General features: G+C 36.5%; 1 protein-coding gene across 1 annotated transcript; it reads right to left on the bottom strand.

Annotated features, from left to right (window-relative positions):
* Nucleotides 1-1,684: 1,684 nt before the first annotated feature.
* Nucleotides 1,685-16,099, bottom strand: LOC137004622 (A disintegrin and metalloproteinase with thrombospondin motifs 8). The gene is made up of 9 exons (XM_067365117.1): nucleotides 15,149-16,099; nucleotides 13,080-13,319; nucleotides 11,713-11,845; nucleotides 11,465-11,632; nucleotides 6,643-6,935; nucleotides 6,038-6,224; nucleotides 5,791-5,963; nucleotides 3,867-4,042; nucleotides 1,685-3,783 (listed from the first exon to the last, which is right to left on the bottom strand). Exons 1-9 carry the CDS (start codon nucleotides 15,839-15,841, stop codon nucleotides 3,051-3,053), a joined length of 2,796 nt encoding a protein of 931 aa, XP_067221218.1. The 5' UTR covers nucleotides 15,842-16,099; the 3' UTR covers nucleotides 1,685-3,050.
* Between the last annotated feature and the right edge of the window lie 689 nt (nucleotides 16,100-16,788).

The following is a 16,788-nucleotide window of genomic DNA, read 5'->3' as shown; positions in this document are numbered from 1 at the left end:
TCAAATTAAAATTTCCTGATAATTTACTCACCTCCATGTCAGCCAAGATGTCTTTCTTTCGTCAGTCGAAAAGAAATGTAGGTTTTTTATGAAAACATTCCAGAATTTTTCTCCTTATAGTGGACTTCAATGGCCTCCAGATGGTAGCAGGTCAAAATTAGTTTCAGTGCAGCTTCAAAGCGTTTTAATACACTTAGCAGCGTCTACACTGCCAGAATTCTAATAGAGAAGAAGAAGAAGAAGAGAGCTAGTTCAAGATGAGCATTTATGGTTAAAATGTATATAATTTTTTATTTATTTTTTTTAGAAAATGAGCAATGGTTTCTCTAGATAGACCCTTATTCCTCGTCTGGGATCGTAATTTTGACCTTCAACCGTCTGGAGGCCATTGAAGTCCACTATATGGAGAAAAGTCCTGGAATGTTTTCATCAAAAACCTTAATTTCTTTTCGACTGAAGAGAGAAGGACATGGACATCTTGGATGACATGGGGGTGAGTAAATTATTGGGAAATTTTAATTTGAAAGTGAACTAAACCTTTAAGTATCTGTCTGTTAGACCTATCCTTCAAGGCTTTGTACAGTGGAGAGGTGTCTGAATCACTCCAGCTTACCGCTGGCGAACCTCAGGGTTCGGTGCTTAGCCCTCTCTTTTTCTCACCCTGTAACATTTTTGTGCCCTGTTATAAAGTCTCATGCTTTTCCTATTACTGCTGTGCAGATGATACACAGTTATTCCAGTCCAACAACCTCACAATCTCAGCATATATCTCAGGAAATCTTTGACATTTTGTACTGGATGAAGGAATGCCGCCTCTAGCTCAACCTTACTGAAGTCAACAACACTATAGCTAGCCAGGAATCTTATTGTATTTGACATCCAGCTGAACTTTACAAACCACATCTTAGCATGCAGATCCGTTCTCTGTAATATCAAGAAAATTAGAGCCTTCGTGTCATACTGGTCTATGCACTTTTGTAGTCATTCTTGTTAAAGGATTAGTTCACTTTCAAATAAAAATTTCCTGATAATTTACGCACCCCCATGTCATCCAAGATGTTCATGTCTTTCTTTCGTCAGTCGAAAAGAAATTAAGGTTTTTGATGAAAACATTCCTGGATTATTCTCCTTATAGTGGACTTCAATGGCCTCCAAACGGTTGAAGATCAAATTGACAGTTTCAGTGCAGCTTCAAAGGGCTTAAACGATACCAGACGAGGAATAAAGCTCTTATCTAGCGAAACGATCAGTCATTTTCGAAAAAAAATGTAAATGTATATGCTTTATATAAACAAATGATCGCCTTCCATTCTTTCGTGTTCTTCAAAAAGCTTACGCTGTATGTCCTACGCCTTCCCTATTCTACTTACGGAAAAAATGGAACTGCCGCTGCGTTCGTTCCGTAGGTAGAATAGGGAAGGCGTGTTTGGAGTCCATTGAAGTCCACTATAAGGAGAACAATCCTGGAATGTTTTCATCAAAAACCTTAATTTCTTTTCGACTGACGAAAGAAAGACATGAACATCTTGGATGACATGGGGGTGAGTAAATTATCAGGAAAATTTTATTTGAAAGTGAACTAATCCTTTAAGTTTAAATATCTGATGCTTTATGTTTTGCACTTATCCTTCTGGTAGCCTTAATTAAATACATTCATCCAAAAAGAAGATTTTGTAATGTTTAGGCATTTTTATTTTCAGACATTTCATTGATAAGTTACAAAACAAAAAGAAAGCAGCATCTGGAAAACATTGCATTATTTGTATCTATTTTATACAATAAAAATTTACAAAAATAAATAGCTTTACAATGAAGAAGTAACAAAGTACAATCCTTCACTGAAGGGATAATATGTTTTGCCGCATTTTAATATGACTAATATATGAAATATACACAACTGGAATTGCCAAAACCATATTAACATTCATATGCAATTGTTATAAAGGAGCATAACCTATTTTCAGTTTAGTTTTATGCAGTACTACTGTTTTTTCTTCTCAATAACGTTCAACTACACAGCTCTTTCAAAACTTCAGCAGACATATCTACTCAAGAAGCATGAAAACACTGGAAGGTCGGATCTTTCCAAACCTCCATGTTTTCATTCACGTAGCAATTCACAACAATTTGCTATGTGCACTTTTGAAATAAAACAGTGTTTAATACAAGAACAGCGATAGTAAATGGTAAATTACATAACCATTGTATAACCCTCTGAATGGACACAAACATTATGTCTGTTGAGGAATTTTCAAAAGTAGTTTCTAAACTAGATCTAACATTTAATTGTAATTATTAATGTTCCAGAAAATAAATTAGGCTCAACCACTGTGTTCCTCTGATACAGTTTTCAATATACATGAACTAATAGATTTATATGATCATGCTTTAATCAAGTGTTCTTGCTACACTTCAACTCTGAAAGTGAAAATAACCTCTGATACATGCAAGCCATAAATAAAAAAAAAAAAAAAAAGTAAAATCAATAATTATTGACCAAATCACAAAGTAAATCAATAAAAAATGATAGCACCTTCTTAGTGGCTTAGCGAGTGACAGTTCCTAGTAACATTTTCAGATTACAAGTTAAAATAATTCCATTTTGTAATTCCAAATTCCTTCCAAATCTGAATTTTTAGAAGCTTTGAATGTTTGGAACCAAATGATTTTTGTCCTTATTTTAAAAATTCAGCCTGAGATGAATGTGAAAGCTTAGCTGATTGGTGTATTATGAAAAATAATTGATATGGAATGATCTGAAAAAGCAAATAGGAGACAGAAGTTAGGGAAACAGCATTGCTTGCTGAGGTAGATATCTATTGGATAAATCTTCAATAGTGGTTATTAATATATATTTGGAAAACCAAAGCCCAAGTGATCAGTCCGTGCAACATTCATGACCAAGATCACTCGACACAGCTCAACCGTTTTTCCATCTAAGGCTGAATATTTTATGCTCCGACTTGAAGCACGGTCAAATGATAATCTGTATATTGTTTCACAGGAACGTCTTATCACCTCTGAATAATTTGAAAGCCTGCATAATGTCCTCAACACTCTTGGTAGAAACACTTTTCAGATACTGATTGAGGCATCTTGGCAGGGTCACAATTCTCCAGTTCCACAACCTTCCCAGTGTAATCAATGCAGAGCATCCTACGCTGGCGTTCACCGTGGCCGCAAGTTTGTGAGCATGAAGACCAAGGTCCTATTTGCCACATGGGACATGGCAGGTCTGCGCAGGGCCTGATATCAGAAGGTCTGAGATCTTTATTGCAGTGGTTTGAATAGAAGCCAGCATTGTCTTTACATTCCACATTTCTCCTGGACCATCCTGAACCACACGTTTTGGAGCATTCAGACCACTCGCCCGAGACCCACTGTGGCACTCCAAAGGGATGGATCAGTTTGCCAGCAATCTTTTTGTCTTTAGGTTTGCTGAAAGACATGGTTTTAGGAATGTAGAAGGTGTATTTGACCTTCGGTGGGATGGATTCCCCAGCGGTGTAGAGCAGCTGTATTGTGATTGGTTCCTGTAGCTGGCGGAAGCTCTGAAGTCTCTCGAGTGTGGTGGACGAGCCACTGTACTTGAGCACAGCCCCCAGCACTGGAATATACTGCTCCACTGTGGAGACCGAGAAGTTGCCATTCAAGATATAATCACCATTTTCTCTCCGTACAGCCAAGTAATGGCCATCGTGTGGTATACTTCCATGGCTCTGCTGTTTGATGTTTATGTTAGTGGCTCCACTTGGAATCGTCACAATGTCCTTATATCCATGGCTAGAAAAACAGTTGAGATTTAAATTAATGTGGCCAAAATTAACAAACTTTTTTCATTAAAAACAGCAGTGAGATGTTCTTACACGACTTTACTGAACGAGCCAGATATCATCCTGCAGCTCTGACCGTTCCCGCCACACACGCCACATTTGTCGAGCTTCTTATTCGAATCGATCTCCAGGTCGCAACCAGCTTTGATACATTGGCCTTGCACACAGAATGATGTGGTATCTGGACCGCACGGGGTTCCATCAATTACCTGAGATTGAAACAATGTAAAATATTTATCATTTTTAACAGTAAAAGACCTGTTAATTGGTTAGCGCTAAGTTCCCTCACTCTACATGCTGAAAAACTGTAATTAATCTAATGGGACATTTAAAGTAATTTTACAGTTAAAGTATTAGTTCACTAAACTAATACTAAAATGTATATGCTTTATATATACAAATGTTCGCCTTCCAAGTGGTTCCGCCAAAACCGCACTTTTGTATTCTTCAAAAAGCTCACGCTGTATGTCCTACGCCTTCCCTATTCTACGGAAAAAATGGAACTGGCGCTGCGTTCGTTCTGTAAGTTGAATAAGGAAGGCGTAGGACATACAGCGATCATTTGTTAATATAAAGCATACACATTTACATTTTTTTCTAAAATGACCGTTCGTTTCTCTAGATAAGACACTTATTCCTCGTCTGGAATCGTTTAAAGCCCTTTGAAGCTGCACTGAAACTGTCATTTTGACCTTCAACCGTTTGGAAGCCATTGAAGTCCACTATAAGGAGAATAATCCTGGAATGATTTCATCAAAAACTTTTCGACTAAAGAAAGAAAGACATGAACATCTTGGATGACATGGGGGTGCGTAAATTATCAGGAAAATTTATTTGAAAGTGAACTAATCCTTTAAATACTGTTAAATATACATTTTTGGAAGTGAAAAAGAAGAACTCATCTCATAATTTAAACTGTAAAAACATAAATTGACATTCCTAGAATTTGTGTAACAGCTCACATTTGATGTTTTTTAATTGAAATAACTATGTTTATTAGTTTTTTTTCTAATCTGTTGTGTACATTAGGGTTTTGTGTTACATATTAAGTTGTTAAATTAATGTTTATTGCATTATTTTAATGATGTGTGTTACTATGATGGTGTTTTGTATTTGTGTATAAAAAAAATAAAAAATGGATTTCAGCAGTGGTGTGTAACGCAGTTTGGTGGGTTGAATTTTATATACAGTGTAATATATATATTTTTCAATTTTCCCAAAGACATCTGGAATAATAAACTAGGTGCAATGAAGTGTAGATTTTTCAATACATATTGATTCTGAAACATCTGAAACTTCCAATACTCATTTTCCGATGACACACAAACCCACCTCCCTTCACTCATTCATCTCATTTGCTCCAGGTGAATATTCTTGGTGTTACAGGGCTTGAATTTGAGCGTGGGATTGCACGCATTGCACATAATTTTACTTATTTCCGCAGATTTTGTCCTCACACCCAAAACGTGCGCACATAAAGCCACTTCTCTCTCAGTACTAAATTGAGTTCTTTTTCGCTGTTTATTGCGCTTAAACAGTCAAATACAGACAAAATGATTTTAAAATGCCGGCCTTGGCGAGTATTTGCATAAACACAATCAGTTATGTTTTAAGTGAACGTACACAGTTGAGAAAGAAAACACGTATAACAGTATAATGGATCTGTGCGTCAGCTCCTAAAGTGACAGCAGCCTAATATACCTGCTGCCAAATTATGAGATATTAAAAATATCTATATGGCAGTTTTTTCTCATGGTATCAATGTCAAAATTGTGGCCAGTGAAAATGCTTCACTTTAGAAAACCACTCGCCACAGTGGCTGGTGAGCAAAAAAGTTAATGTCAAGCCCTGCTAGGAATGCAATGTAAACTGCCTTGGATAAAAACATCTGCCAAATGTATAAATGCAAATTTAAGTGTGCTCACATTATAGATTTCAAAAATAATGTGCAACTTACTTTAGTTGCAAATACTCTGAATTCACTGCTGCCTCGTGCTCTGCAAAAGAGTTTACATCTATCCCGTAGCGACACTCCAGCGTATTTTGGTATCCACTGCTTCACATTTCCATGCACATCAAAGTGATTGGGATTGTTGTACTTCTCACATTGTTCCTCTCTGAAACTTTTTCCTGCAATTGTAAAGAATAGTTACCTAGTATAATAACACAATATGAAATGACTGACAATGAAGAGAGCAACTTACCTTGGTTATTCTCACAGGCCTGTTTGTTGCAGGACTGGTAATTCACTCTCTGGCCCACACAGTATTTTCCACCGTTTTCAGGAGATGGCTGGCTACACTCTCGGTAGGAGAACATCACTCCGCCTCCGCATGATCTGGAACACGGTTGCCATGGTCCCCACTCACCCCAGCCTCCATCCACAGCCGGCTGAACCAGAAGAACCACACAACCAAATGAATCTCCTGAGCGTGTGATTTTAGTGTCACCCGACTGACATTCATGATAAAGAAAAGAATTCTGGAAAAATGTTGGTTTCCACAAAAATATTTAGCAGCACAACTGTTTTTGACATTGATCATAATAAAAAATGTTTCTTGAGCACCAAATCCACATATAAGAATGATTTCTGAAGGATCATGTGACACTGAATATATATTCTAATAGAAAACAGTTGTTTTAAATCAGAAAGAGCTTTATTGTAATAATATATAAATTGTAATAATGTTTCATTATATTACTGTTATACTGTATTTTTGATCAAATAAATGCAAATTTAATACTGATAAAATAATATAATACAAAATATCCTTTATTTATTTTGTTACGCAAGAGTAGCTTCAAATACCTTAGGCCTCATGACTTCCTCAGAGGACATGCATACACTGTTCAGGCAGGTCCTGTTGGGGCCGCAGCTTGTGCCGTCCGCCCAGGGAAGGCTCCCGTTCCTGGTTGTGCACAGAGACTGCCCTTCTTGCTGGCACCAGAGCTGTCCGCACACCTCACTGGCTGAAGTGTTGGGACAATGCGAAAACTCCTCTCCAAATATCTGTTGGCACTGGCGGTCCAGGCTGTAAGTTATGCCTGGTAGCTCAGTGGGTAAGGCCACTATCGTCTCAGGGGTGTCCAGTAAACAGTCTCCTGTTATTATCCAGAGGAAGAGTTAGAGGGTAGTAAATCCTGAAATCAAAGGATTGTGTAACAGTAGGAACATTAGGCTCCTGGAGCTGACATTTAGGGAGACTTGCAGGAATGCACATCTGGGGGAGTGAGCCTTGAGGAGGAACACGAGTGAGCAGAAATGCACGTGGGGAACATGGGCCACTGCCCACTTCAAATGATACAGCAGTTAAAAAGGAAATGTGCGAGACCAATACTAAAGAGACGTGGCCCGGTGGAAAGAAAACATTTGTTACATTCCCTTTTTATGAGTTGGAGTGAAGTGACAGGAATGCATTCGTTCTGACTCAATGGAAAGGAACTGAAAATTATGAATTTACATTATAACAAGCAAAAGATGATGTAAAAGTGTTCGACTATAAACGAGGGGAACCCCCGAAGCTCACTGCATAAGTTAGGCTGACTTTTTAATGGCATTCACAAGAATCTGTTTCCTGTACTTTTGTAAATTTGCACTTACTGAAACTGGGGATCGGGATTGGGATCGAAATTCTTACAAATGTACTCCTTGCTGGTTTTAAAAAAAATATTGCTGAAAATTTCAATTTAATGACTCAAAAAATGTAATGTGGTGTAACCATATATATATTTTACTTGCACCTTTAACACATGTAGACATCTTCATCATTATTTTCAAATAGGTTATATATGTACTTTTCAAGACAGATAGTATTTTTTAGTGTTATTAATTCATAAATATCATTACATTTTAGAGTCGCACCACATGATATTGTACTAACCTAGTTATTTTATAATAATCAAATAATAGTATAGAAAATGTATTGACCCTGACAAACAATCTTGTACGGAAGAGGATTAGGGCCAAGCAATAATAAAAAAATAAAACCATCTCGAGATTAATGTTGTTAAATTACGAGAAAAAACTCGTTAAATTTCAAGAAAAAAGTTGAGATAAAATGTTGAGAATAAATTTGTTAAATTATGAGAAAAACACATTAAATTTCAAGAAAAAAGTTGAGATAAAATGTTGAGAATAAACTCGTTAAATTACGAGAAAAAAAGTCATTAGATTATGAGAACAAATTCGTTAAATTACGAGAAAAAACTCGTTAAATTTCGAGAAAAAAAGTCAAGATAAAATGTTGAGAATAAATTTGTTAAATTATGAGAAAAACACATTAAATTTCAAGAAAAAAGTTGAGATAAAATGTTGAGAATAAACTCGTTAAATTACGAGAACAACGAATTAAATGTCAAGAAAAAAGTCGAGATAAAATGTTGAGAATACACTCGTTAAATTACGAGAAAAAAAATCGTTAAATTTCGAGAAAAAAGTTGAGATAAAATGTTGAGAACAAAGTCATTAAATTATGAGAAAAAAGTTGTTAAATTTCGAGAAAAATAGGCAAGATAAAATGTTGAGAACAAAGTCATTAAATTGTCATTAAAGTCAATTAAATTAATTTGTTCTCATAATCTAACGACTTTTTTCTCATAATTTAATGAGTTTATTCTCAACATTTTATCTCGACTTTTTTTTCTCGAAATTTAACAACTTTAATCTCGAGATGGTTAATTTTTTTATTACTGCTTGGCCCTAATCCTCTTCCCTAATCTTGAGGGTCTGCATTAATATAACATTAATAATATCTCTATGATATCATTTGTTTTATGTTTTGTTAAATATTAATTTTGTAATAAATAATAAATATTGTATAATATATAATAATCATAAATAAATACATTTTCTAATAAATAATAATAAAATGATGCCAAGTTAATTAAAGGAACACTCCACTTTTTTTGAAAATAGGCTCATTTTCCAACTCCCCTAGAGTTAAACAGTTGAGTTTTACCGTTTTCGAATCCATTCAGCCAATCTCTGGTTCTGGCGGTACCACTTTTAGCATAGCTTAGCATAGTTCATTGAATCTGATTAGACCGTTAGCATCGCGCTTAAAAATCACCAAAGATTTTCGATATTTTTCCTATTTACAACTTGACTCTTCTGTAGTTAAATCATGTACTAAGACCGACGGAAAATGAAAAGTTGCGATTTTCTAGGCTGATATGGCTAGGAACTATACTCTCATTCCGGTGTAATAATCAAGGAACTTTGCTGCCATATCATGGGTGCAGCAGGCGCAATGATCCTATGATCCTATCCCAATGAGCCTATTTTCAAAAAAAGTGGAGTGTTCCTTTAACTTATTTTCATGAATATCATTCTTTTAATTCTTTTTCCTTCATTACGATATCAGACATTTTTGACTTTATAACCCATGAAATATTCAAATTAATTTTAATTCATAAATTAAAAACACGTTCATCATAGAATAAATGTATTCAAGTATATATGCTGTTTACTGTAGGGTAACACTTCAGTATGGGGAACACATATTCACTATTAACTACAAATTCTGCACCAATAAACTTATAATTTACTGCTTATTAATAGTTAGTAAGTTGTAAAGGTGCAATGTGTAAAATTTGGGAGGATCTATTGACAGAAATGCAATATAATATACATAACTATGTTTTCAGTGATGTACATAATGAACAGTTATGTTTTTATTACCTTAGAATGGGCTAAACGGACAAACACTCAATAGAGCGTGTTTCATCACTATGTTGTTATTCTTCTAAATCGTTTGTGTTTTTAGAGGCAGCTTGCATCATCACTATGCTGAATACGCACAAAGAAGAAGTAGTAGTACTCATCTGGTTTATTAGAAGCAGCGTCCATTCTTTGTTAGAAGTAAGAAGAAACGTCATTGCTTGATTGGCTAACATACTCTCTGCTGTCTCAGACGATGACATCTTTGACTTGTGTCGGCCAGATGGCCACTGTAGCTTCTCTATTTTGCTTCGAAAGGGAGGGGTGAGCTGCCGTCAGTTGCAGTTCGCAACCTCACTGCTAGTGGCCGCTAAAATTTCCACATTGGACTTTAAAATTTAGGTATTGGGTAGGATTAAGGGGTGTAGAATATGGTCATGCAGAATATTAATACTGTTCTGTACATCAGAATAAGAATGGCATCTACGCTAATATCTGTCTCTCTGCTTATCCTGAGGTTTGCCGGGTGCTGGGTCCAGGCCGTATCCAGATCAGATGGAGAACCTGCGTCTGGACCTGACTACAACGTAGCCCAGGAGACAATGGGCCTAAAGATCCAGTTCTGGCTGCATCTATAATTCAGATTTTTAATCCCCGTATCCGCTTACATATATTTATATATAATCTATTTTTAATCTCTATAATAAAAATGTATAATTCAGATTTTGATCTCCATATACATTTACATATATTATATATATGAAGAGTTTGGTTCCAAAACGCAATAACTCCATTTTGATTAATTTGAGTAAAAAGGTGTTTTCTTTACAAAGAAAGTGGCAAGATGAAAACCACTAATTTCTGTTTCAAACTTTCACATAGCATCTTTTGGTTATAAAAACACTAAAAATTCAAATCTACATTTTGATTTTAAAAAGTTTATTATAAAAACTTATTATTTTTTCCCCAAAATGCAATAAATCCATGACCTTTTTTTTCCAAAATACAATTAATCCATCAACATAAAAGTTATTTTTCAAATTGAAAATACACAACAAAGCAAGTTAATTCACATATATGACTGAGTCTAAACTTTGCCAATATTTATTTTATATACAGGCATTTTACTAAAAATACATTCAGCCGTTGCTCCCAAAATGAATTCAACGGATCTTGTTAATGTTATAAATTATTTGTCATCACCGATTAACGAGTATCTGGCGCCACCGCACGGTTAAATAAACACATTTGCCGAGTACATTGGTATTAAAACGGCTTTTTAAAAAAGCCTTCAATGTTTACAGTGGGTGGAATGGTGCGCTGTGATTGGTTGAGCGGATATATCACGTTCTGCAGAAAAAGGAGACTGGCGTTTGTCGCTTTTTGGAAAGAAAGGGAGAAAACATGACAGAATAACATGACGGATATCACATTTTGCGCAAAATTGATAAATGACTTTTCAATACCGACCAGATACAATACTGATTTTGGCGGAAACTCAATTTTTTTGAAAATGGCGTTTATCGCGTTTTGGAACCAAACTCTTCATATCTTCCAAGGGGTTTTTTCCCTCCTAGGACTTTTTTCCCAGTGCTAGCACGCTGGGTTTTTCTCCTAGGGGTTTTTTTCCACCCCTGGAAGTCAGCCGACATTGGCTTAATGTAGCACCATCTTGTATATGTTACATATTACCACGCTTGTTTGTACAGTTTATTTTTAACCACTTCCCTTTTTTCTGTGCTTCTAATATGTAAAGCTGCTTTGAAACAATTACCAATTGTAAAAGCGCTATATAAATACATTTGACTTGACTTGACTTTATAAGACAGCCAATATCCTAGTAATATGCAAGCGAATAGGCAACTACTTAAAAGTGAGAATTGAACTAAAATAAATTGTTACCATTAATGGATCTGAACAAAAAAAAAAAGAGTGTCACGTCATTGACCCAGCTAAAATTTTGTGCACATACCATGTCCATTGTCGAAAAAATCTGTGACGTACAAAGCACTGCAGGGAGACCAAGGCGAGGTCTTATTGAGCTGAGTGTAAACAGGGGCCATGATATGGTGCTCGCCTAGATGTCCAAAAAGCTGCTCACAGTTCTTAGTGTCATCATGCGGCATACTCAAAACATGGCCTGAAATAAGAACAAAATCACATTATGAAAGGTCAAATCAACTAAAAAATTGCTTAGTGATTACCAGAGGACATCCACACCTAGCTCATGGGCAGTCGTGTAAGCTGCCTGAAGGCCGTTGTCTTCAATAACAGAACAGCTCCTTTTGGTGTCGCACATAGTTCCGACATCAGCTACACCCAATGTGTCACAGCTCTGATGTCCACAGATGTCCTGAAAGGCAGTTTAAGATTAAAAAACAACAAAAAAACAGAATTCTTATTGCTGTTCCAGGGTTCTGGTTAATAGTAAGAGAAAAAAACATATTGCCAGTGTTTCCATCATAAAACCAAGCAAATAAATAGTTTTGGCAGACAGCAGACCTATGAAGTGAGAAAATGTAACTATGTGGCGTCTGAAAATGTATCTCAAAAACATGACTGGAGTCTTTTCCATCCTTTGCCCAGAGATCCGAGACGGAGACAAATGTTTCCAAAGCAAAAGACCACAAAACACACATGATTCAAGGCACATCTGGCCTTGGCACAGTGCGAGAGCCGGTCTCACATGTGTTCACCTTTCAGAGGAGCTGCTGTCTGTAGTCTGTCTTTTAAGTCTCGTTTTCAGTTTCAATATGCTATAACGTCTGCTCTAGTAATGAGTTATGCACCATAAACTTTTTGACACACTTTTCAATGCACTTTTTTGACAGGTCAAGCTCATACTTAAGCTGCTGAACCCGGTCATTTGCACAATTTTTAGTGGTATAATAAAAGCAACTGTGCTTAACTGGATTGAATGTGCACTTTTAGTGTATTTCAAATCTTAAAAGTGTATTTTATTGATGAAATAAATGCAACTTTAGTATATTGTACTTAAAGCGAGTCTGTTTCTTAACAGACTTTTAAAAAGTGCAATTTGCGATAAAGCCAAATGAAAAAAAGTACGTTTTAAAGGGTAAGCTCACACAAAAATGAAAATTCTGTCATTTATTACTCACCCTCATGTTGTTCCAAACCCGTAAGACTTTCGTTCATCTTCGAAACACAAATGACGATCTATTTAATGAAATCTGAGATCTTTCTGTCCCTCCACTGACAGCTTACACTACTACCATATTTTGATTTCATCAAAAAGATCTTAATTTGTGTTCCGATGATGAACAAAAGTCTTACGGGTTTGGAACAACATGAGAGTGAGTAATAACTGACAGAATTTTCATTTTTGGGTGAACTAACCCTTTAAATCATTATGTTTTAATAAACTTATTTATTAATACACTTATTTTGATGTTTTGACTAACATGCTAAAGTTATAATTTTAAATGTAGTTGTATGTTTAATTGTGATAAATTGCAACTTCACCATTTAAAAAAGCATTCTTTTTCACAAGGGATTCTAAATTCAGCTATGGTCAAGAATCTCACTTCATCATGATCCCATAAAATATATAATAAATCACTGCTCACCTCTCTAGTAAAAAGTATGGCAGTATCATAGTGCTCCGGATGCCTGTGGCTGGGCGGGTTGAAGAGCTGTTGCCAGGCACAGAAGTTGCGCAGAGCGACGCCTCCATTGCTGGAGACTGACGGTCCGACCTCTTCGTCCTCCACGATCAGCATCTTCACAAGCACTATGTTGATGGAGTTCTTAATGCTGGGATGTTTGTAAATCTGAGCAGCCACTGACATCAAGGTCAGCATGTAGTGCTAAAGAGAGAAAACCAACAGCTTGCTATTCGCCAACTGTGCAGCAGAACTTTAAAGGTGTAGTAAGCGATTTTTGAGAAATGCAGTTGACTGGACCGAGCACCACAAAAAAACTTGTAGCAAATCGGCAGTAGGGGGCGTATACACTTATGATTGTGGAGGAGAGAGAGTGAGCAAGAGGGAGATTTGAAGACTGTAGAAAGAGAGATGGCTGAGAGACATTACAAACAAGGAATATAACTGGAAAAAGAAGGGTTGTTTAATATTAGAAAAGCTTTCCAGCGCTGGAGAGACCTAAGCAAGAAGGCCTGAAAACGAATGCGGAGGTTGCGTTATTTCTGCTCCAAACATGAGCAACTTTGGTTTTGAGTGTGTGCTGCTGGCGACTAACAATGAACTCTTGCTTGTATATATTTGTATAGTGTATATTCATTTTTTTGTGTTTTCTCATCGTTCATTCGTCATCTTTTTTTGCTTCGCTTCAGCTATAATAATGAGACATCCACTCTTGCACTCCATGTTCATGCATTTTGGGGGCGGAGCAATGAAGGGAGAGGTGCGTTTGTTTGGGTTGATTTCAAATATCAACAGTGTTCAACAAAGATTCTCAGAAATTGCTTACTGCACCTTTAAGTGTAAAAGCATGACATCATTGGCAGGACAGTCCAGAACTGCTGGAATGGAACGGCTTTTACTCTGCATATTTTTCCAAGTTATTGTGGACAATAATATCTCCACCTTTTTCAAATGCAGTACACTGCAATAGACAATGCATAGTGGGAAAAAAGTTAATATTTTGATAAAGGAGACAGGATTATTGAATACTGTTAGGAGGTTTATCAAAATGTGTACCTGTACTGTTTGCCCATTTACAGTATATAATACCTCATTCAATATTCTTTAAATGGGGGAATTATTGTCTGCTAGAGCCAAACACTAAGGATTATTCTGGAGATTTATTTCATTAATATGTGGTTTGTTTGTTTGTTGAAAAGCCCTGACGTCAGCAGTAAAGCAGCTGGTTGTCCATGGATTTCTTTACGAGGCATTGTGTTTCCATCTGCAAATTTGGATCCCAAAATCAACATCTGGATTGCTATCTGCCTCATGATACTGACCCGGACAGTGCATTTTTTCACACTCTAGACTTTTCCAATCATTTGTTTTCGATGACTCGATGAAGGAGAATTTCAGGGGGTGGTGGATCATGAGTGGGTGTGTAGATCAGTAAAGTACCGTTCATACGAACTGTGACTCATTCTTGTACAGTCTATGGTATGTACATTTTAACATGTCCCTCAAGGTACACTAAATAGCTGTTAATGTTCAAAATTTGATCCTTCTTTCGATATTAAAACAAGTACTTGACTTAAAAGAGTGGGGTAGCCTATGAATTAGCATTTGTAAACCAAAGATGGACTTCCAGAATAGTCTGTCTTGTCTGTTGACTGGTTTTAGCAGGGTTTTGGGCAAATTTCAATTAGCTAGAGTGTTAAACACAAGCTGGAAGACCATCTTAAACTAGATAAGACCACCTTAAAACAGATAAGACCAGCAAACAATCTTAAGTCAAAACTTAAGCTATTTTTAGCAAGCTTTTATTAAAAAGACATTTAGACCATCTTAGACCAGCAAACCCCAGCTACCAGTTGGGCATGCCATCTTAAAGTGGTTTTTGTAAGATGATAGCTGGTCAACCAGCAAATGACACGCTTGGATCATCTTGCACCAGCTATTAAACATCTTAGACCAGCTACTTAATCTAGATTTTCCAGCTGTCAAAACTGCTAAAACGAAACATGTCTTTATTTACACGTGTGAGCCCTTACCTTGATCTCGTCTCCATAGAAATGTGTCAGGGAAGCGTCACCGACCACCAAAGTCTCAATAAACCTGGGCGTAGAGACAAAGCGCCTGCGCCTAGACGGCATCTGGACCATCGAATTTCGATTATCATCCCTGATATCTGACAGCTGTTTAGAAACCTGCGGGGACTTTGTAAAACGTCTTCTTTTAATGACATGCAGCTGCTCGGTTAACTTTCCATATGTTCCCAAGCCGAAAAGTTTAGGTTCGACTGTATATTCTTTACCATCTGTGATGAATGATCCTAAAATCCCACGACATAAGCTGACAGAAACAATAGAGTCCTCATTGGAGTCAACAGAGCCAGTGTAAAAACAACCTTTTAATAATTCTGCTCCAGTCTCTTCAGTTTGATTCAACAAGGACTGATCTGTCAGGTTGCTGGTTGACTCGAGTCTTTCTTGTGGATTGACTTTGATGCGATATACCTTCAGTGCTGGCGATATAAAGGTGCTGTCCGGTGTCAAATTAAGTGTGAAATTCCTGCCGAAAGCCGTGAGTCTGAAGCTGGGTTGTTCTTCACTCCTCTTTGCCACTCGTCCACCGGTTCTTCCAGTCAGCCGTACAGGTATAATCTCCTCAGTCTCAAATGAGTGAGCAGAGGTTTCAGCGAAGAGGCAAACAATTAAAGTAGATATGACTAAACACGACCACATTTTATTAAAATGCAGCTATTCCAAATAGAAAATAACGAATTGATTACTATAGGCTAATGATAAACTTTCAGAAACTGGGTTGAATCAATGGTCCATTCCTTGTCTGAAAAATGTTAATATCATAAATGTTTAAAATCCCTATCCAGCACATGCATTCATTAGCTTAAATGTATTTTGAAACTGAATAAGTAATTATTTAATGCAAATAGGCTATCACTAGGTACACAAATTGAATTCAAGTTAAATAGGAGCGTGAGCTGTAACGTCCAGGACTGTCTCACGGATTGAGGCGCTGGTATTTATACTTTCTGAGAAATGAGAGGTTTATTTTTGATATCCAGCGCTGCTGTAGTCTCTCCTCCCACTGTGCCCTCGTGAAAAACCTCTGGATCGGGTTTGCCCAATGAAAACTGAGAAGCACACCCCTTCCTAAATAGCAACAGTTTGTCAACTGGGTAGTTAATATTTGTGTATTTCTAATTTTGATGTGCTAGTAATATGTTCCTGAAAAAAGTCAAATATTTAATGATATAAAAGTTAACTTTTTTTTAATTAGGCCTACATATTTGTTATATTTTAATGCTTGATAAAGTGATAAATAATAACAGCATTTTTATGTTAAAAAGACACAAGTGCTGACTGATAAATTATCACCGTTGTGCTGAGTAGAGCAATCTGGAAATCTGCTCAAGAGGAGCCTAAAACGTAGTAGGTTGTATCCAGATTGTTTAAAAGCATCATCTACATCACTATTTACTATTTTACAGTGCTCTAAAAAATGTTCGTCTTTGTAGTTAACTCGTAGACTATGTAGAAAGGGGATATAATGTTCAATCTCCACAAGGTGGCAGTAAGACATTGTACATGGATGTGAACACACGCACACATTCGCTTCATTCATGATTCGTACCAGTCTGAAACAGTTTATAGATATTCTCTGACTCAGA

Source organism: Chanodichthys erythropterus, chromosome 17 (assembly GCF_024489055.1).
Source record: "Chanodichthys erythropterus isolate Z2021 chromosome 17, ASM2448905v1, whole genome shotgun sequence".
In the NCBI taxonomy this organism is placed as follows: Eukaryota; Metazoa; Chordata; class Actinopteri; order Cypriniformes; family Xenocyprididae; genus Chanodichthys; species Chanodichthys erythropterus.
This window is presented reverse-complemented; position numbering and strand designations above follow the sequence as displayed.

What these genes read in the sequence shown, in the direction of transcription:
- LOC137004622 (XM_067365117.1), bottom strand. Translation starts at nt 15,841, where the DNA reads ATGTGGTCGTGTTTAGTCATATCTACTTTAATTGTTTGCCTCTTCGCT. An exon ending in TTTTTTCGACAATGGACATG is followed by an intron (nt 6,936 to 11,464) that starts GTATGTGCACAA and finishes GGATAATAACAG; the next exon opens with GAGACTGTTTACTGGACACC. An exon ending in GGCCTGTGAGAATAACCAAG is followed by an intron (nt 5,964 to 6,037) that starts GTAAGTTGCTCT and finishes TTACAATTGCAG; the next exon opens with GAAAAAGTTTCAGAGAGGAA.